The sequence below is a fragment of the Thermothielavioides terrestris genome, chromosome 2 (genome assembly GCF_000226115.1).
Source record: "Thermothielavioides terrestris NRRL 8126 chromosome 2, complete sequence".
Lineage (NCBI taxonomy): Eukaryota > Fungi > Ascomycota > Sordariomycetes > Sordariales > Chaetomiaceae > Thermothielavioides > Thermothielavioides terrestris.
Window position 1 is genome coordinate 8,959,712 of NC_016458.1, and position 18,902 is coordinate 8,978,613.

At 57.4% G+C, this 18,902-nt stretch overlaps 5 protein-coding genes and 1 non-coding gene across 6 annotated transcripts; 3 read left to right on the top strand and 3 right to left on the bottom strand.

The window, feature by feature from the left end:
- Positions 1 to 474: 474 nt before the first annotated feature.
- THITE_2116120 (uncharacterized protein) lies at positions 475 to 2,757 on the bottom strand. Its single transcript, XM_003653528.1, has 2 exons — positions 1,840 to 2,757; positions 475 to 1,780 (listed from the first exon to the last, which is right to left on the bottom strand). Exons 1-2 carry the CDS (start codon positions 2,469 to 2,471, stop codon positions 847 to 849), a joined length of 1,566 nt encoding a protein of 521 aa, XP_003653576.1. The 5' UTR covers positions 2,472 to 2,757; the 3' UTR covers positions 475 to 846.
- A 174-nt stretch (positions 2,758 to 2,931) lies between these two features.
- THITE_t58 lies at positions 2,932 to 3,031 on the bottom strand. The gene has a single exon. It is a non-coding gene; the product is annotated as a tRNA-Arg (tRNA).
- A 192-nt stretch (positions 3,032 to 3,223) lies between these two features.
- On the bottom strand, positions 3,224 to 4,752 carry THITE_2116123 (uncharacterized protein). Its single transcript, XM_003653529.1, has 4 exons — positions 4,450 to 4,752; positions 4,052 to 4,393; positions 3,615 to 3,989; positions 3,224 to 3,554 (listed from the first exon to the last, which is right to left on the bottom strand). The coding sequence occupies exons 1-4, from the start codon at positions 4,652 to 4,654 to the stop codon at positions 3,397 to 3,399; spliced, it is 1,080 nt and encodes a 359-aa protein (XP_003653577.1). The 5' UTR covers positions 4,655 to 4,752; the 3' UTR covers positions 3,224 to 3,396.
- A 1,724-nt stretch (positions 4,753 to 6,476) lies between these two features.
- On the top strand, positions 6,477 to 8,823 carry THITE_2116127 (uncharacterized protein). Its single transcript, XM_003653530.1, has 10 exons — positions 6,477 to 6,629; positions 6,695 to 6,885; positions 6,944 to 7,161; positions 7,231 to 7,404; positions 7,462 to 7,568; positions 7,666 to 7,785; positions 7,857 to 7,993; positions 8,055 to 8,234; positions 8,316 to 8,444; positions 8,506 to 8,823. Exons 2-10 carry the CDS (start codon positions 6,798 to 6,800, stop codon positions 8,718 to 8,720), a joined length of 1,368 nt encoding a protein of 455 aa, XP_003653578.1. The 5' UTR covers positions 6,477 to 6,629; positions 6,695 to 6,797; the 3' UTR covers positions 8,721 to 8,823.
- Positions 8,824 to 10,493: 1,670 nt separating this feature from the next.
- Positions 10,494 to 12,010, top strand: THITE_2116134 (uncharacterized protein). Its single transcript, XM_003653531.1, has one exon. The coding sequence runs from the start codon at positions 10,912 to 10,914 to the stop codon at positions 11,761 to 11,763; it is 852 nt and encodes a 283-aa protein (XP_003653579.1). The 5' UTR covers positions 10,494 to 10,911; the 3' UTR covers positions 11,764 to 12,010.
- A 2,839-nt stretch (positions 12,011 to 14,849) lies between these two features.
- THITE_2116136 (uncharacterized protein) lies at positions 14,850 to 18,100 on the top strand. Its single transcript, XM_003653532.1, has 4 exons — positions 14,850 to 15,549; positions 16,129 to 16,281; positions 16,338 to 17,927; positions 17,995 to 18,100. Exons 1-4 carry the CDS (start codon positions 15,242 to 15,244, stop codon positions 18,005 to 18,007), a joined length of 2,064 nt encoding a protein of 687 aa, XP_003653580.1. The 5' UTR covers positions 14,850 to 15,241; the 3' UTR covers positions 18,008 to 18,100.
- Positions 18,101 to 18,902: the final 802 nt, after the last annotated feature.

The window sequence follows — 18,902 nt, forward strand, 5'->3', positions numbered from 1 at the left end:
CGTTTATTCTAATTTATTATATTCGCTCTAAGAGGATCTAGATCTCTAATTATATATATTTAAGTAGGCTAGACTCTATGATTAAAGTTATAAAGGAAGCCTACTATTAAGATTAGTATAATAGACGTTCTTTACTACAAGTAGTATTGTTTCTTTTTCTAGAGGGCTATTAAGCCTATCCTCTTATTATTCAATATTTATTTAGATGGAGGCACCTAAGCTATAAAGATCTTATTATATTATATCCCTCTACTACGTCGCTACTAGACACACCTAAGCTATATATCTACCTATTGAGGAGACATCCTTCCTACTACTTAATACGTACTATCTACATCTATCTAGATAGACACTGCATTCCTTTTAAAGATATCTTATATATCTAATTTATAATATAGTAGAGTAGGTTAGCATAGAGGTTTTACACTACTTCAATATATATTAAGAAAGGTGCTTCTCTTATACAGAGTGGGGGGAGCATCTAAGTCTATATATATGTGTAGGCAGGGCTAATATATGCCCCCCGAGCGCAAGGAGTGGCATGCAGAGCTACATATGCTCTAGCTTGTGACATCTTACTACTATAATTTCTAACTATTGTGTTGCTTTGCATCTGTATCTGCAAGTGCTTTAACTGTGAAGTAATGTAGCGATTGACTCAACAGTTGGGTTCTCCAACATGCTCTTTCGCAGTGGCATAGGCGCCATTACAACTGAGAACCAAACGAGGATAAGAATGAAGAAGGACTCTGGAAAAGCATGTTGCAAGCTAGAATGCCAAGTGACTATATGCAGCCAAACCTAGCTATGCCTGTGTCTTCGCAAGCGTAATACCAGCTCTTTGGTTTAAATGACCAAATCCTTTACGAAACAAACGGCGCTCCCATTGCCTGGCCGACTAACCACCACAGCGGCCTCCTTCTGGTCCTCAGTAAGGTTGAGCTTGCTGTAGTACTCTCTATCCCACGCATCTCGCACCTCTGCAACTTTGTCCGCCGGCACGAGATGCACGCTGCACCCACCCCAGCCGGCACCGGTCAGACGGCTGCCGTAGCTGCCCGCCTTCCGCGCGATAGCACAGAGAGTATCAATCTCCTCGCAGCTGCACTCGTACACGTCGCGGCAGGACGTTTGAGTTTCGTTGAGGAGCGCACCCAGCTGACTGTTATACGAAGCGGTGTCGTCTCCAGACGGGCCGGTCTCGAGCAGGGCCATGAACTTCAGGACCCGGAGTGCCTCGGAGAAGACGTGCAGCGCACGCTGGCGCAGCTTGAAGCGCTCGGCGCGGACAGGAAACCGGGACGTGAACCTGGCGTTGAGCTCGTCCACCGAGATGTTGAGCACGCTGGCGATCTCTTCTCGCGTGTAACCCTCAACTTGGGTTAGGGTCTGCTTGGTGAGGGTAATCAGCTCGTCGAGCTGGTCGGGCACGGGCTTGCTCGAGGTGGCACCGGCGCCGTGTTCCCGGAGGGCGAAGTACGTTTCATGGAAGCCATGGAGACTGATACCCAGCGGTGCAGCATCAGGAGGAAGCTGGGTGCCAGGGGGGTTAAGCACTGCGTTGAGGTAGGCAGCGGCCAGGCTGCACTCGACCACGCGCAAGTTGTAATGGATCGGGCCCGTGACGAACTTGTCTGAAGTGACGAAAGACTGGGCCACAAGGAAGGTCAACTCCGGGTTGGTCTTGGGGAAGTAGACAGGCCGAGCCTTGAGGGAAGGCGCGAACGAAACGAAGAGCGCGGAGCCGCGCTCGGAGAAGACCGAAGCAGACTGATCCATCCTGGCGTCACAAGTCAGCTGCTGAATCCAGACGGAGGGTGAGGATGCCGAAATGCCTACCCCCCTGAGTTCACACCCACAGCGCGCTCGCTCACGATAGCCAGCTCGGTTAACTCGGTCTTGTTAACGGTGTGTTCGCCATTCGCAACCATGATTGCCAATGCGCTGGCGCTGACGAACGCCGCGCTCGAGCTTAAACCGCCACCAGCAGGAACAGTGCCGTCCATCAGGATCTTCATGCTACTGGGTTTGAAGTCTGCCCCGCGCTTCCTGCGCAAGTGCTCGAGAGCGCCTCGCAGGCCAGACTTGAAGTAGTTGGTCCACTCATGCACAGTGGCATCGATGTCCACAGTCTCGTAGGGAATATCGAACTCGCGCGAGGGGAATTTGGAGTCTTGCACGTTGGCGATCTGTACCTTAAATGTTCCAGGCGTGGTCGGGGTGAGGGCAGTGGAGACCACGAGCAGCGCATCGGCGGTGATGGCCATAGGGAGTACCGAGTACAGTGAGTAGTCGATGTGTTCGCCAATGATATTGACCCGACCCGGGGATCGTGAGATGAACTCGGCCGGATGCCCGTAAACCTCCTCAAACTTGGCCAGAAGGTTGTTCCATCGCTTGGCCTGCGTCGGCAACGCATCCGGGGTGTAAATGTCGCTCAAAGAGCGAGCAATAGGGACAGAACCGGCCATGTCGGAAGAGGGGACGCCTGTGCCGAGCACGGCGTGTGAGGTAGCCACCTAGAATGGTGGCTGGAAGCTTTGGGGATAGGAGCAGCCCTTGGCGGGAGCTAACGCGAGTTGATAGGCTGGACGTGGATTCGCGCAAGCTTGCGAGTTTGTTGCACTGCGCACAATTGAGGAACTGTGGTTTGAAGTGTGCACAATATGGGAAAAATAAGGTTTCCGCTGTTGGATTTGGAGGCAACATGTGATGAACTTAAGTCTGAAGTTGAGCACGTGAATTGGAGGGGAAATCGCTTAGCCTTATATGAAGGTAGCTAGCTGTGGCTCCGTCTGCCACAGCGCTAAGGCCATGCATATATCTTGTTTAACAATATTAAGTTACTGAATTCCTGGAAAGCTTGGCTTTTTGTGTAAAGAAGAGGAGAGACCTTGTGCAAAAAGAAACAAAAAAAACTCAAGCGCTTTACGACCAAACTGGGACTCGAACCCAGAACCTTTACCAACCAGCGAAGGCAACCTGCAGTGCAGTACCGGAAAGTAACGCGCTACCATTGCGCCATTCGGCCCTTGTGTAATACAACGTGAGCTTTAAGATATCATAAGAGCGGTATAACGTCTGCCCAGTCCTTACCGGAATCTCCAGAGATTTCGTTGGTTCACATCAAGAAGAAGTACTCAATTCAGTAATGAAACTAAACGCGCTGTGCACGAAAGAGAACTGAGGCTCTGTGGCGCAGTGCATGTGTGTGTGTTGGTAGCCCAGTTGTGCTTGAACAGCGATAGCCATGGCGTCTCCGCCTCCCCAGGGGCAAATCATTGTCAAGGGTTCCCAAGTCCTCGCCGTTGTTGGTCGGCAAAAAAAGAAAAAAAAAGAAAAAAAAAATGACGGAGTCACTGGGAAATGAAACGCTCCCGCCAGCACCAGGTTGTGTCAAGCCTTGTTCAAGGCGGCTCTCCGCGAGGTGCTGTTAGGGTCCAGGTACGGCTTCTCGCCAAGCCCAACAACGCGGTTTCCGAACCGCTCACCGTAGCTGCCGTCAAGGTAGTCAAAGGTTGCTGTGTGGAACACGGATCGGTTGTCCCAGATGGCTGCGCCTGGTTAGCGCCGGACAGGTAAGCAGGCATATTCGAGAGCGAGCAGTCACCCACCAATGTCGTTCGCGTTCTTCCACTTGAACCTAACTTGCAGATCGTGGTTCTTGTAGACCAGGTCCAGGAACCAGCTCAGCAGATGGGAGCTCTCCTCCTCGGTCAACCCGTTGATGTGCTTGACATGTCCGCCCACCGGGAAGATGCTCTTCCAGCCCGTGACCGGGTTCGTACGGACGACCGGGTGGATGGCTTTGAGCTCGGCGCCCACGTTCTCGGGCGCTCCCCGCGGCTTGTCGTAGAGATTGAAGCCCAAGTTATCTGCTACCTTCTGGAAGCCCGGCTGCTCAAACGTGGCCGTGAGTGTCTCGAGAAATTTCTGGTACGGCTCGCTGATCCGGTCGTAGATTTCGTAGCCCGACGCCCACAGGGTATCTATGGTGCCTCCTTGTGAGCGGCGGATATCTTCGCTGCGGCAAAAGCTGAGGGACCCTCACCTCCTCCCGTGGTGGGGAGCTGGACCAGGCGGAGAGACGTGTAGTCTGCCGGCACGGGCTCGAAGGCAATGTCACTGTGCCACTGGGCGCTGCGTTGGTTCTTGACGCTGAGCGTGTCGGGGACCTTCTTGGAGTAGAACTGCTTGTTCTGCACGGAGCTGATAGTGCTGATCTCGAGATCATTACCACCCAGCTCTCTCTCCGAGTTGAGGATCGGATGGATATGGAGCCCCGAGGTGGCAGGCCGCCCCGTGAGCTCTCCAAGCCGCAGAATCAGCTTCTTCTGGAGCTCATTGGTAAGGTCATCCTGGGCACGGAAAAACACGACTCCGCGCTGAGAGACTGCTCTTGTCAGCAAGGTGCGCTTGCCGTTTGCTCAATATCCGACATGGACTCACTGGTGATGGCGAGGTCCCTGAGGAGCTCGTCCGAGTTGGGTGCATTGAGCCACTCAACAAGCTTGGCGGTGGGAAACTCTCGGCCGATAACAGGGGTAACATCAAAGGACTCGTACGAGTCCAGCGCTCCTGAAAGCTGGAGAGGCTCGCGGACTGGCCCTTTGCCTCTCACAGGCACATCGGGCTCGACTGCTGAAGGGGCCATTGTGACGGTGCACAGCGTTTGGTTGAAGATAGGACTACCCGGGAGTCTTGCTGTTTCAATGTGATTGAGGCTGGTTGGAATGTGATGGGTTTGTAAACCTCTGGGTGTTCAGATTACTTTATACAATACCTGAGCCCAACAGGCCCGCGTTGCCCACAGTCACGAGTGACGAGATGGTTTCGCATCATCCCCAGCATCAGTCCTGCCGTGCGATAGCAAACCCCCGCGTTCCCCTCTTCGACTTACATAGGCAGGCTGTATTATTGCGTTTAGTGTGGAGCGGATATCGCCCGGTTATCGAATAGGCGTTGGTGACGGTGATGACGAGCTCTTGGTGGTGTATTCCGCAACTCCCTCTCGAGGAGAGTGGGATGGGCCGGTCGGTGGAAGCGGTCCGTTTTCGACCGAACAGAGCATCGGCAGAGCGAGAGGAGCGCCTTATCCAGCCAGTACCGCATTCGCGAAGGGACGAAAGCGGGGTAGAAGGACGTCGACGGCGAGCTTGCGTGGAGGGTGGCCTTCGGGGAAGACATCGGGAACGGCCAGCACGTGCGTATACCCCGGCCCAACCCATTCCCCAAAGGCCGTGCCCTCCGGGCGGGACACTTACTCTGCCGGCGCTCGGTTTCGCTTCGAGCCGTTTGTAACAGTCCCGGTGATAGCGGAGATAATGCGTGTCCGTGGGGGGACGAGAACGGACTTCCATATGGGCATGGCGGTTGGACAACCCCCATCTCCTTACCCCGATGCCGGGATCAACTTGCCGCGCCGAGAAAAGGAAGTGACCAGTGGCAGGACCCGCAAAGCTGGGCATGCCATCGCGCCCTTGCACCCACGAGGGTCGCGTCAGTTGCTGCACTGAGCACGTCTCATCACGTCATTGCTTCCCCTTTATGGGGTGCTTGGCGCTAAGTCTCAACGCGGGTGCTGACCACCGCGCTCGACAACAGGTTCATCCGCAAGCGACCCGCCAACGCGAAAGTATTCCGTAGTGAATGCCAGCGTCCCTGTGCCGTCGTCAAACACATTGGTGCCGTGGGGGTGTGGCGCCTTGCAATCTTGGGTTCGTTACGATGCTGCCCTTCCAGCACCCCAAAACAACATAGCTGCTCTATGTCACAGCGTGCTCGATCAGGTTGCCGTCTCAGAAGCATGCATGGCGGAAACTTGAGGTGTGCAAGGGTCAATGTTGACCAAGTCCTCATGCGCAGGCGAGGGCTAAGGAAGGGGAGCACCGCTTTTGCGCTGCGAGACCGGAGTTATACGGTGAGCCCTCATCTTCACATTTCACCTGACCGCAGACCGGGAGCAGAAACGACTGCCTGGTATTCGTCCAAAGTCGTTACAGCTCGCGGCTGGTGTGAGGCTGAATACCGAGACCCGGTTTCCAGCAATGCCCTGCATGCTCGGATATCCTGTAAGTTGTCCTCGACTTGGCGCAGAATGTCAGGTACATGCACCTGACGTGATTATGCAGACGGCGTACGCAATGGCCCGTATCTCACTCGGGCTCAGATAAGGCCAGTTCGGTCTGTCTCGCCCAGATGCTGCCCGGGAGCGGTATGAAAAGCTGGCACCGGCCGGTCTTCCGTCGTCCTCCGCGACTGGGTGCACACCACACACTGGCTTGATGACAGACTAGATTTCATCTTCCAGCAACAGCGCCCTACCACCATGGCAACCGTCCTCGTCCGGAATAAAATCGTCAAGGCGGAGAGGGACCCGGATGGCGAACTGGGCCCGGAGACCTCAACCACGTCGGTGAACACAATTCCACCACTCGGAGAAGCCATCCGAGCGAAAAGATTTTGGTTTCAAAGAGCAGTGTTATACGACCGTGACGCCATCGCCACCCAGGCAAGCTTTCCCCCAAGCCTCCCGGAATCACCAGGTCCACAGACGGGCTAACATGGTTACAGCCCAGCGTGTTCGATGACCCAGAAACGGCAAAGGAGTATCAGCCGCCCCCGCAGTGGTGAGTACTACGCGGGGCTAGCCGCACCCAGAGCCGGAGAGATCTGATGGTTGTTCTGTTGTCAGGGAGAACACCCATCGCTTCGACCCCCTGGAGCGATGGACCTGGCGCGAAGAGCATCGGCTGGTGCGCAAAATCGACATCCGCATACTTGTGTGGGCTTGTATCATGTTCATGGCTCTCGAGCTCGACCGCGCAAACATCAGCCAAGCCCTCACGGACAACTTCCTCCCAGACCTCGGTCTAACCACCGACGGTGAGTTGTCCGCGCACCCGGACGGTGTGTAGGCTCGGGATACTGACGGCTTCCTCAGACTACAACCTGGGGAACACCGTCTCCAAACTGGCCTTTCTCTGTGCCGAGTTGCCGTCTCAACTTGTCTCCAAGTGGATGGGTCCCGACCGCTGGATACCGACACAGATGGTTCTCTGGAGCCTTGTCGCGAGCAGCCAGTTCTGGCTGACCGGACGCACGTCGTTTCTCGTCTGCCGCGCCTTGCTCGGTGTTCTGCAAGGGGGGTTCATCCCCGATGTAAGCCATCACCACCGAGATGGAGAGATTTGCCCCATGAAAGTGGCTATCGGCTGACTCGGCCGGCAGGTGGTGCTGTACCTCTCCTACTTTTACAAACACCACGAGCTATCGTTGCGCCTTGCCTTTTTCTGGACGGCCATGAGCTTCGCTGACATCGGCTCCTCCCTCCTTGCCTACGGAATTTTGCACATGCGGGGTGTACAGGGGCAGTCTGGTTGGAGGTGGCTGTTCTTGATCGAGGTACGCACCGTTCCTTCCTCAAGTCCCCATCGAATCTGCCCCTGACGACCTAACCAGGGCCTTCTAACACTTGTTGTTGGTCTTTTTGCCTTCCTCCTGATGCCGGCCGGACCGTGCCAAACCGCGAGCTGGTTCAGGGGTAAGAACGGGTGGTTTACAGAGCGGTAGGTCCCCGCCCCCAACCCCCGCTGAACGCTGAGGGGTCTTTGCTCGCACTACTCGAATGGGTTGGACTGATCGAAATCGCATGCGCGTTGCCAGTGAGGAGAAGATCATGGTGAACCGGGTCTTGCGAGACGATCCGAGCAAAAGCGACATGCATAATCGCCAACCGATCACCCCCAAGCTCCTCTGGCAAAGCCTCAAAGACTATGATCTCTGGTGAGTAGCAGCCGAAAGACGCCCGAGAACGCACTCTGATCATGGATATCCACTGATCTGCCCCCGCCCAGGCCGCTGTATATCCTAGGGCTCACATTCCAAATTCCGATGATTCCCCCGCAGCAGTATCTCACACTCTCCCTCCGGGGATTGGGCTTCGATACGTTCCAGACAAATTTGCTGGCCATGCCCTACACCGTTATTCACGGTAAGTCTGAGACCACGCTGACCGATGCTTTGGCGAGAGCTGGAGGTCTGACACAAGCTAGTAATAACGATGCTCGGCCTAACCTACGTCTCTGAGGTCCTCGGGGAGTTGTCCCTTGTGGCCGGGTTCGGGCAGATATGGGCACTTCCCTTTCTGATATACCTCAATGCAGTTGACACGTCCAAGGTGAACCGATGGGTGATATATGCTGTCACCACCCTGCTACTCAGCTATCCCAATGGTAAGTCTGGCCACCAACCTATGAGTCCCCATCGGAGTACACCATAGAGCAGAGCGGGCAGCTGGCTGACTCCGGTGGTAGCGCATCCAATCCAAGTTGCCTGGAACTCCCGAAACTCCAATACTGTCCGATCCCGCACCGTGTCTGCCGCCAGTTACAACATGTTTGTCCAGGCGAGCGCCATCATCGCCTCCAACATCTATACTTCCGGTAAGTTTTCGACGGCAGGAGGGGGGGGCTCTGACCCAGGTGGGCGCTGACCACGTGCAAGATGACGCACCGCTGTACCGACGCGGAAATCGAGAACTCCTGGGGATTCTCTGCATGAACATTGTCCTGTACGGCCTCGTGAAGGCATACTATGTGTTCCGGAATAAGCAGAGGGACAGGAAATGGAACGCCATGAGCCCCGAAGAGCGGCTGCATTACCTGGCCACGACAAAGGACCAAGGAAATAAGAGGCTGGACTTCAGATTCCAACACTAGACGAGCCGGAGGCCTCGAGGGTCGGGGCAGAGGATCTTGGGAGAGGGGATTCGCGGCACCATGCATATTGTTGTATTGGCGGGACAGGGCGCGGTGAGGCTTGCCTCCGGGTGGTGCGTGGTCGAAGGGGGGAAACCGGGAGAGGCACATGGCCAACAGGAGGTACCTGAGGGCTGAGCTAAGGCAAGCAAAGTACCCTACCTCATCTATTCGGATGGGGAATCAAGAAGCTGCGCCGACCAGATTCGCCAATTTTTGGTTGTGCTCAACAATAGATGACTTGTAAAGTTATATCGTGGGGTAGCCCGGCGGGATTCCACTGGTTGGAGAGGACGCAGGGCAGAGAGAGATGGTTGTGATTGGGGCAAATGGAACCGAGTACCGTCGGTACCTCTGTACCAGGTATGCATGTGGTTGTTTCTGTTTTGGAAAATGGAAATCGTTTCAAGGGGCCTTGTTTCCCCGTCCTCTCCCAATTGAGTTGCGCTTTCTGTTCCAACAACATGGAACGCACGTTGTCTTTTGACAACGACCCAGGACCAGGTGATACCGAGCGCACGTGATCATTCCTGTGGACTCGTGGTGAGGAGTACGTGGAGTACGGATACTGTATTGTAACCTAACGGTACCTGGCGTACTCGTATTCCGGCGTACATGTATTCCGTACTGCGGTACCTTACCTGAGCTACCCCTCCACGTGGGGCAGGGCGAGGCTCCAAATGAAGAGCTCACCTGATGAAAGAGCTCCAAGCTCGTCTTTTAACCTTCCTACGGAGGCTCCGAGCTCGGACTCTTCGAAAACCCAAACCACCTCGACGTTTTTGCCTTTACCTAACCCGCTCACCTAGCTGCCCCACTATTGCCAAGAAAAATTTTCAAGGCCCTACAGAAAATAAACCTTCCTTACCTTCTTCGCCAATTACACTGCTCCACAGTGGTTGGGTCGACCGCAGTGCAGTAGTTGGGTCGACCGCAGTGCAATGGTCGGGTCGAGGGTAGTGCAGTAGTCGGGTCGACCGCAGTGCAATGGTCGGGTCGAGGGTAGTGCAATAGTCGGGTCGACCGCAGTGCAGTGGTCGGGTCGACCGTAGTGCAATGGTCGGGTCGACCGCAGTGCAGTGGTCGAGTCGACCGCAGTGCAATGGTCGGGTCGATCGCGGTACAGTGGTCGAGTTGAGGGAAGTACAGTGATTGAACTGACTGCAGTGCAGCGGTCGGGTCGAGGGCAGTGCAGTGGTTGAGCTTGCCTGTGGCTTGCATGCCTGTGGCTTGCGTGCCTATGGCTTGCGTGCCTGTGGCTTGCGTGTCTGTGGCTTGCGTGCCTGTGGCTTGCGTGCCTGTGGCTTGCGTGCCTGTGGCTTGCGTGCCTGTGGCTTGCGTGCCTGTGGCTTGCGTGCCTGTGGCTTGCATGACTGTGGCTTGCGTGCCACAGCCACAGGTACGCAAGCCATCGGCAAACCCGACTACTGCACTGCGGTCGACCCGACCACTGCACTACCCTCGACCCGACCACTGCACTGCGGTCGACCCGACCACTGCACTGCGGTCGACCCGACCACTGCACTGCGGTCGACCCGACCACTGCACTGTGGTCAATTCAGTCACTGCATTGCCCTCGAACCAACCACTGTACGGAAGTATTGTGCCCACTATGGAGTCGGTAAGGTACCTGGAAGGTAGGGAAGGCTTGTTTTCTGTACAGGTTAGAAAAAATTTTAAGAGGGGGCGGGGCAGGTGGGTAGGCGGGGTAGGTAAAGGCGAGAAAGTCGGTTGTGGTTTGAGTTTTCGAAGAGTCTGAGCTCGGAGCCTCCGTATTCCTCCATCAGGAGGGCCCCTGCAAGCAGCCAACGTACCTTGCCTGATGCTGGCCCTTCCTGTCAGAGCGCGACACTGGTTTCACCCCTTTGGTTCTGGCACTCCTCAGCGGTTTTGATCCCACATGAATAAGCGCGTTGCAGGCCCGGCGACGAGGCTAAGCACGTTTGCACGCAAACCCCACCTGCCTGCGCATCTTGCTGCCGCTGCCGGCTCTTCTTGTCCGCTTTTCTCTTCAATTTACCCGAGTGCCGTGCGCATTCCCCCCTGGACCAGTGTCTCGCCGTTGTCAACCTCATTCAGCCGCCACATAAGGGACGCTTCACCATCCAGCATCTATCAACATAGGGTAGCAGCAGCGCTGAACACGCGGACAATGGCTACTGCGGCGCAGGAACAGGCTGCGCTGGTCGAGAAGTCAAAGCGTCTCGCCGCCTACCAGGCCGTCAAGGACTACCTCCTCCCCGAATACACGAGGATAGGTATCGGTTCCGGAAGCACCGTCGTCTACGTGGTCGAGGCGATTGCCGCTCTCGGCCCCGCCGTCACGTCCAACATGTCCTTCTACCCGACAGGCTCGCAATCCGAGGAGCTCATTGAGGCGGCCGGTTTAAGACTCCAGTACATCAGCAAGCTGCCGGCAGGACAGCAATTGGACGTCGCCTTCGACGGTGCTGACGAGGTGGATGACGACCTGAACCTGATCAAGGGCGGCGGAGCATGCCTGTGGCAAGAGAAGATCGTGGCCACCAGCGCAAAGCGCTTCGTCTGCGTCGCCGACTTCCGCAAGCTTTCCGCCCGCCTGGGCACCACCTGGAAGAAGGGCATCCCCATCGAGGTGCTGCCCATGGCAGCCCCGCGCGTCCTCGACGAGCTCGTCAGGATGGGCTCACAGAACCCGCGTATTCGCCCCGGCCTGCCCGGCAAGGCTGGCGCGATCGTCACGGACAATGGCATGTGGATCATTGATGCGCCGTTCGCGCCGCTGCGACTGCCCAAGGATGTCGATAGCGCCAACCACACCGACACCGGGAGCGACGGTGTGTGGACCGTCGACGCGCTGGCAGACAGGCTGATCAAGATCCCGGGGGTTGCCGAGATTGGCTTGTTCTACGGCAAGAACGGATTGGAGGTTGCCAGCGGCGCCCAGAAGCCCGTGGCCGCGTATTTCGGAATGGCCGATGGTTCGGTTGAGGTCAGAACGCGTCCGATTCGAGGCGACAAGTGATTGTTTGGGCTCGCCATCCCTTGCCCTCCCTCGCCGCCCTGCGCCACCACCAACACGGAGATATAGAAGTAGACACACGAGCGTTAGATTTCCGGGAAGGATAGCCGGAGAGCCACATCAGCTCTCTGCCCAAGATTACTTGCTTCGGTGTGCTTCGGGTCTCGCGGAGAACCTAGCTGGACATTCGCTCTCCGCAGACCCATGAGTTTGGCCCAGGGGTCTGGCCCGCAGCGGAAGGATACCCCATACCAACGCTTTGGTGATCGGACCGTCCCGTACTACCTGTGTTAAGCTTCGCAGCAAATACACAGCCAAGGCGTCATGCCCCTGAGATCAGGAATGGCCGTTAGGCCGGTGGATGTCACATACTGGTTTCATCAGTCTACAACTACCTGGCATTGACCTGCGACCCCCGTTCCCCGTCGGATTGGTGTGCTGGCCACAGCCCGCAATCGATACCTTCTCAATTCCGTTGGTATCAATCTACTTGTGATCAAGACTCTTGTTTCCGCGGTCGGTTCCAGCTGAGAGGCGTGTCCCGCGCCTCCTCATAAGGCGAGTCGAAGGCGGGCTGTGCCGAGGGGCCAAGGGCTGTTCCGCGGGTCGGGTCGCGTTTCGGGGGTTTCGAGACAGCGCTTGCCAGGCGCTCCCAATGGACTGCGCGTTCGGGCGCTGCATCCAGGGGGGTCACAACGCCGAGGCATTTCCTGAAAACGCAGAGCTGGGACCACACAAATTCGCATTCAAGCGTTATGTACGAGCGCCTCAAGTTTGGAGCCATGGGAAGTGCGCAAAGAGCCCAACAATGCACGCTCGCGAACTCACGCCCACTGCGTAGGCCTTTCCAGCTGGCTGTGGGCTCGTTCGACACCGTCACGTGGCTGCATTGTGATGTGCCGCAGACTTGGCTTGGTTGGTGCCGCTCTGGCCAGAGCCGCCAGGGCATTCAACCTGGACAGCTAACGTTACCTTAGCAAGTAGCAGCTCCCCGTCCAGGAGGATAGAAGACCGGGCCGTCCCAGTTTCATTGCCCGGCAACTGGATAGCTGCATAGATAGGGTTAGGGTTATACGTCGATTCTTGCCTACTACCTACTGTGTAGCCAGACAGCTCGAGCGGGGCGGCAGCAGGCAGAGGGAACCCTCTGCGGAGGACTCGCAGTTAGTGAGCGAGGGGGAGGTCTTCATAGGATTGGCCTACGGAGAGGGACTGCGTGACGGCCTTGGGGGGAAGTGCGCCACACACATTTTTAGCCTGAGAGCTGAAGGCGGGCGCGGGTGAGATGGGGGCGGAGGCCGGCCAGGACTCTTCGGCTCCCGGCAACATGAGACACGCCGAGGGAAAACTTCTTTTGTGCGCCCGGCATCGTAGGGGACAGGATATGGTCCAACTGAGGGAAGTGACTGAAGTACAAAACTGCGGCCGCCGGTAACTCCACCCGCTCCCGAGAGTGTCGTGTTCCCCTGGGCTGTTTCCTTTGACCCCAACTGCGCCCGCAAATTTGCATCCGAAATTGCGGGTCCCGCGGCCTGGCGCGTCGTTAACTACCAGAAATTCAACGGAGCAGAGTGAGGCCAAGTGCCTCAAATGGCTAGGCTTCAACCTCCTGCTCGCCGACATCGACGGGACTGGCGGCGGGACTAACGCCGTATGTTGCGCGCAGTAGACCAAGTGCAGGCTCTGCGGGGGGGAACTGCGTTACGCGCCTGCCGGGGCGACGGATTGCCCGCCTGGCCGCCGAAGCGTCCGAGATTCGAGGGAGGGAATTGTTGCTTCGGGAACTGTGGAACCTGCGCCCGGAGGCGCAGGAAACCTTGTTGGGCGGCCACCCCAGAACCACTCACTACCCGGCGTAAGTCACTGATCAGCTCGGCTGCTTTTCAGGCGCGTTCTTGATCGCCTGGTGCGCTCTCGCCAGCGCTCAGGAAATCCGCTTATGCCTCTCCTCTCTGAGGATAGGAAAGGAGTTTGGAAGAGCGCTGTCCGAGACTTTATCGTTAACGTGGTGGGGGTGCGCAAGCCGGATCACGGCCCCACATAGCAGGGTAGGTACCTAGGTACCTGGTACCAGGTAGGTAAGGGCACATTCCTGCGCAGAACGCTCCCATTCTTTTCCAAGGCTGGGAACAGGAGGTTGAGCCATGATCATGCAAAGAATGCAAACGAGCTGCATGATCATGTATCAGGCACCTCACTGGCGAAAGGTTCCTTTCCGAGAGGAAGCCGGGTACATACCGCCGGTGCCAACAAAGCCCAGCGTGTGGGTCGCACGGACCCGCACGCTTTACGGAGGCAGAGAGGAAAGCGCCGTTGTGTTTGAGCGGCGGCGGGCTGCGGAAGGGCATCATCAGCCCAAGCGGCGCGCCCAAAGCTGTGGTGGGATAGGATATTTCAGCTGCCAACAGTTGCCGTCCAGCCGGAAGCACCGTCTTTCTGTCCCCAGCCGTCCTGCATGCAACTGGGATTGAGGGAGCAGGAGACCGAAGATCCGGGCCGGCGTCCTGCGGATGGACGATGCCGACCGGAAGCCTTCTGCGTCGATTGTGTTGTCGCGCAGCGGCTTGAATCAACAACCGCGCGGTTACTGCATGGCTTGAGGCCTGCTCGCGAGGCAGTACCTACCTGAGTTACGGAGTAGTGACCTAACGAGGCGGCGCCCTTCCATCCGGGTCCCCGCGGCGGGTCCATCACCGATCAGCGGCAGGGTCAGCGCCGGACCAAGGGCATCGACATGTCTCAGGGCCGGAGACGCTTAATAAGGACCCAAAAGGGTAAAATAAACAAAAAAAAATTAAAACAAGGACGGGAGACTTCTTCTGCAGCGCTGAAATCGCTTTGAGAACGCGGGATTGGGAGCCTGAAATAGGCGGCCGGATTGGGGTAGGCCCCACGGGTGACTGATCGGATCGCTTCGCTGTGTGTCCGGGCGCCGGGCTGCGAGCGGCGGCGGCGGCACGCTGGGGCATCGCACTGACTGTCGCTGATTGTGCCTTCCTCGCCTGACCCCACTTTATCCCCCGTCTTCTCAAAGTCACCCCCGGCACCATCAGCCGATCCGCCCGACTGTGGCCTCTCTTTCTGCGAGCGCTGCCGCCGCCTCCCGCCTCCCATCCCTCGCTTCCCGAGGTTGCAAGTCCGCCCAAGCCTTTTTTTTTATTTTACCCCAATCGACTCCCCGTCCTTCGTGGCCTTCCCTTTCTTTCTCCCGCTCCTCCCATCCCGACCGGAGTCGCGCACCGCACCGAGTGGCCCCTTCCCCGGTCTCCCTCGAATTTCTTGGGAGCCCGTTCCCTCGTGCAGCATCGGCCTTCCAAGTTCATCCGTCCGGCCCTGGTCCGGACCTCCCATTTTGTTCTTCCGGCACCCATCATCGGTCTCAATTCGGCGCGCCTTCTAGTCTCCCATCGCCACCCGCTTCATTTCAAACTCGCCACCTGCTCTCAATAGATTCCGCAAGGCACAGGAGACGACATTCGCAATGTCGGCGGTCGTGCGATCGACGGCCCTCCGTGCTGGCGGCGCCTGCGTGCGCTGTCGCAAGGGCAAGACCAAATGCGTCTACGAGAACGGCAGAGCGCCGTGCAAGAACTGCGCAAAGGGCATGCACGAATGCTATTTGCCATCTGAATCCATGAGCCACGGCGGCCACGGGGTGTCGCCGGCTCGAGTCCAGCAGCGAGCGCGCGAATCTCTGCCTAGCGAGCGGGCTGTCTCAAGCACGTCAGGCGACCGTCAGGCGCCTCCCGCCACGACGGTGTCGCGTCATGTCTCGACGACAACTGAAAAGTACGTTCTGTTTCCCCGAGTTTTTCAATTTCTCACCGATCTCTACTTTGGTTTTCCATTCGCGAATTTCGCGTTGCGCCTGATTTTTTCCTCGGTCTGCGAGTGCTTCCTTTTTTTTTCTTTTTTTTTTGCCTGCCTCCTCGGCTTCCGGGCGCTCCGTTTGCGCAAGCGCCTTTTTTCGCCCGTCCCGGGCTGCCTCCACCGCCGAGCCTTAGCTTGCTAGCGCTCGCACTCGGAGGGCCTAGACCAGGCCCCAATTTTCTCCGCCCGGCCCTCATTTCCCAAACCGGCCCACGCAATTTTCCCTTTGCTCCGTCTCGACTCCGATGGTCTTGGCCTTGGCGGCAGCGGCCCGTGTGGCGAACCTGTCACAACGCTCCCTCTCCACGGATGCCCACCCTCCGTCGGCGCCAGCCGTTGATACGTGCAGCCGCAGTCCCTTCTGCCTTCACCCTCCCCCCGGCTTTGACAGCCTGAACAAGGAGACGCCGCGACTCTTTTTGTTTGCTGCTACCAAAATGACGAACTCATCATCAGTGCCCCGGTATCCGAGCCAGGCTAACGGCACTGCCCTCACAGACTCACTCCCGAGTTGATGCAAGAATGCGAACGTGTCATCACGAAGACGCTCCCAGCATGTGTGGCCTTCCATAAGCCCTCTTTTCTTCAGCAGCTGAAGAATGCGACAATGGACCCCACGATGGTCAATGCACTCCTTGCTACCGCAGCCCGGTAAGCGGCAACCCCTGTTTCCAAAACTCCCGGCCAGCTCTAACCTCCAATGACAGGCACTCGCCGGCCATGATTCGCCGGTACGGTGGCCATGGGGGCGGCTCGGCCGCTGCCGAGCATTTTGCCAGTAAGACCATCGGGCTCATCATGCAGGCACTGGATCAACCCAGCCTCGCGGATATCCAAGCCCTGTGCCTGCTCGTGATCCATGAATGGGGCTGCCGCAACGCCGTGCGCGCCTACATTTACCTCGGCCAGGCTGCGCGCATGGCCCAGATGTACCGTGTGGTGCATACACATCACCACCAGCCCGATCCGGACCAGTTTCTCCAGGATGAGTCGTTCCGGCGCACACTTTGGCTCATCTATGTTCTCGACTGCTTCCTCACCAGCAGCCCTGGCCGCCACCCGGCTCTCTCGTCGCTTGACGTGAAGGATGTATCCCTGCCGTGCCCCGACATGAACTATCACTTCGGCAGCCCCGTCTATGTCCGCACCTTGAGCGGTGCTTCGCCCTCAACCATGGCCGACCCAGCTGGCCCTCTGGGCGAGGTGGGCGAATTCGGTCACATCGTCTTAGCGACCAAGGCTTGGCGCAACGTTGTTGAGATGATGACGACGACCACCCTTGAGACCTTTTCGGAGGAACAATGCATGGCGCTCGAGCAGGACATCGAGGTCATTCGACAGTCGCTGCCGCATCATTTTGCGGACAAGCCTGGCCAGATCACTCTGCACATCACGATGGGTAGCGGCTACACATATGCGATGATCCACTCGCTCCTCAACTGCGGCACCATCTTCGTGAACCGGCGCCGCATTCTCCAAGTCGTCACGGATGAGAACTTTTCGCTCGAGGCCTGGCGCAGCGCCTCATATCCGCACGTTCAGGCTGTGGACCGCATCTTTGCCGCGTCGCACAGCATCATCCATTCTCTGCTGTCCCTCGAGAATGGTGCGGATAAGGATAGCATCCTCTGCTTCCCGATCTTCATGCTATTCTCAGCCTTCACGGCGGGCTCGACCGTCGCGTATCTGACACTCAAGGGGCTAGCGCCGCCCGACGTTACCGAATCCGCTTCGAGCATTGTTCGCGACAGTTTGAGGCTCTGCCACGAAGGGTCCCAATCTTGGCCGCTGGTGCTCCCCTGGCAGCGCCACCTCTCTGTCATGTCCAAGGTCCTGCGCGAGGTGAACAGCACTCCGCGCGACGCTCGCGAGTCCCGCGAAGACAGCAGACATGCTCAACGTGTGTCGCCCTCGGTCCGGGACGACATTGCCAGCCAAGCCGATACAAATCCGGACGCAATGGACTACGACCAGGTGGCAGCCCCCAGAGCCCATGGTGCTCTTTCTTCTGCCGCGGAGGGCCGTGACAGCGAGCCTCCTGTCCCGAGACGGCCCGGGATCACGACGATCAATGGTGGATCTGCCGGTGCGTCCACCCCGGCCACGGCTAGCCCCCCTCCGGGCCCCATGCCGAAGGCCGATTCCCCCGGTGCGACGTCGTCTGCGTCCATCAGCGGCATTCCCCAGGCGCCGCAGCCGGGGCCGGATGTTGACATGACGGCGATGGAGCTCTGCGCGGCTTTTGAACGGCAGCTCTTAGAGCTCGATGACCTGGCCGCTTTCATGGGAGGTGGAGTGTGAGTCTCCCCTGGTGTTCTCTCACCGGCCGGTCTCCCTTGGATTGAGCGGCTAACAGTGCTTCAGGGCTCCCAGCTAAATCACTGCTAAATCGGTGTCCACGCTGGCAGTTTGCTTGATATGTCACTCTTGTGTCCCTCATCCGATTCGGAACCTCGGGTGTCATCGGGATGGTGACATTGTACATTAAAATTGCACGGATGGAAGCAGACAGTCGGAGCTGAAGGTGTCTGGTCTGTTCGAGGGCTGCGATACGGTTCATGTATGACTACCCCCCGTCTTTGCTCTGTCTGTTGTTCTCCCCTTTTTCTTGCCCCCTTTGCTTTTTTACCCACTTTCCAAACGGAATTGGAGGTGGTATGGTTGGTGGAGTGCCAGGATGGACGTAAGGGCGGCTTGAGGTCTTTCGTTTCGCATGGGGTTAATCGGCGGTGTCCTTGGCGTTGGTCACTCTGGCGCTCAACAAGGATGGGAACGGGTGTGGTGTGGACACACCAAGGATGTACCGGACTTGGCGTCACATGTACGAGATTAAACACGGGGGAATATTGTTGCGCTTTGCTTGGGAGCACAGACGTTGTAAGCTCCTATTGCTTTGCATTGGGCAGTAGAGAATGTCAGGATCTCAAGGACATTCGACCTAACACATAGCAACCCAAGTTCCAGGGCAGTGTGTCTTGGCGCTATATCTTCCTGCGCAGTGATACCCCTCCCTCTCATGAGTGGCATTCAACCCCCAATGACAACACTTTCATTTCGCGCCAACCCGCCGGCCAACAATCCCTTTCCCCTCGTTGCAACCCGAGAGCAGGAACGTCAAGGTCCCATTTGCTGATCGTCAGCCAGAGCGGCTCGGCCCGTGGGCCCGCCTGCAAGGCTCCCCTGCCCCATGTTCCTGATACATCCCTGGCTGCCTACCAGTAGCGTACTGTACTGTACATACCTCCACTACCGAGCTTTGCTCACCCGCAGTT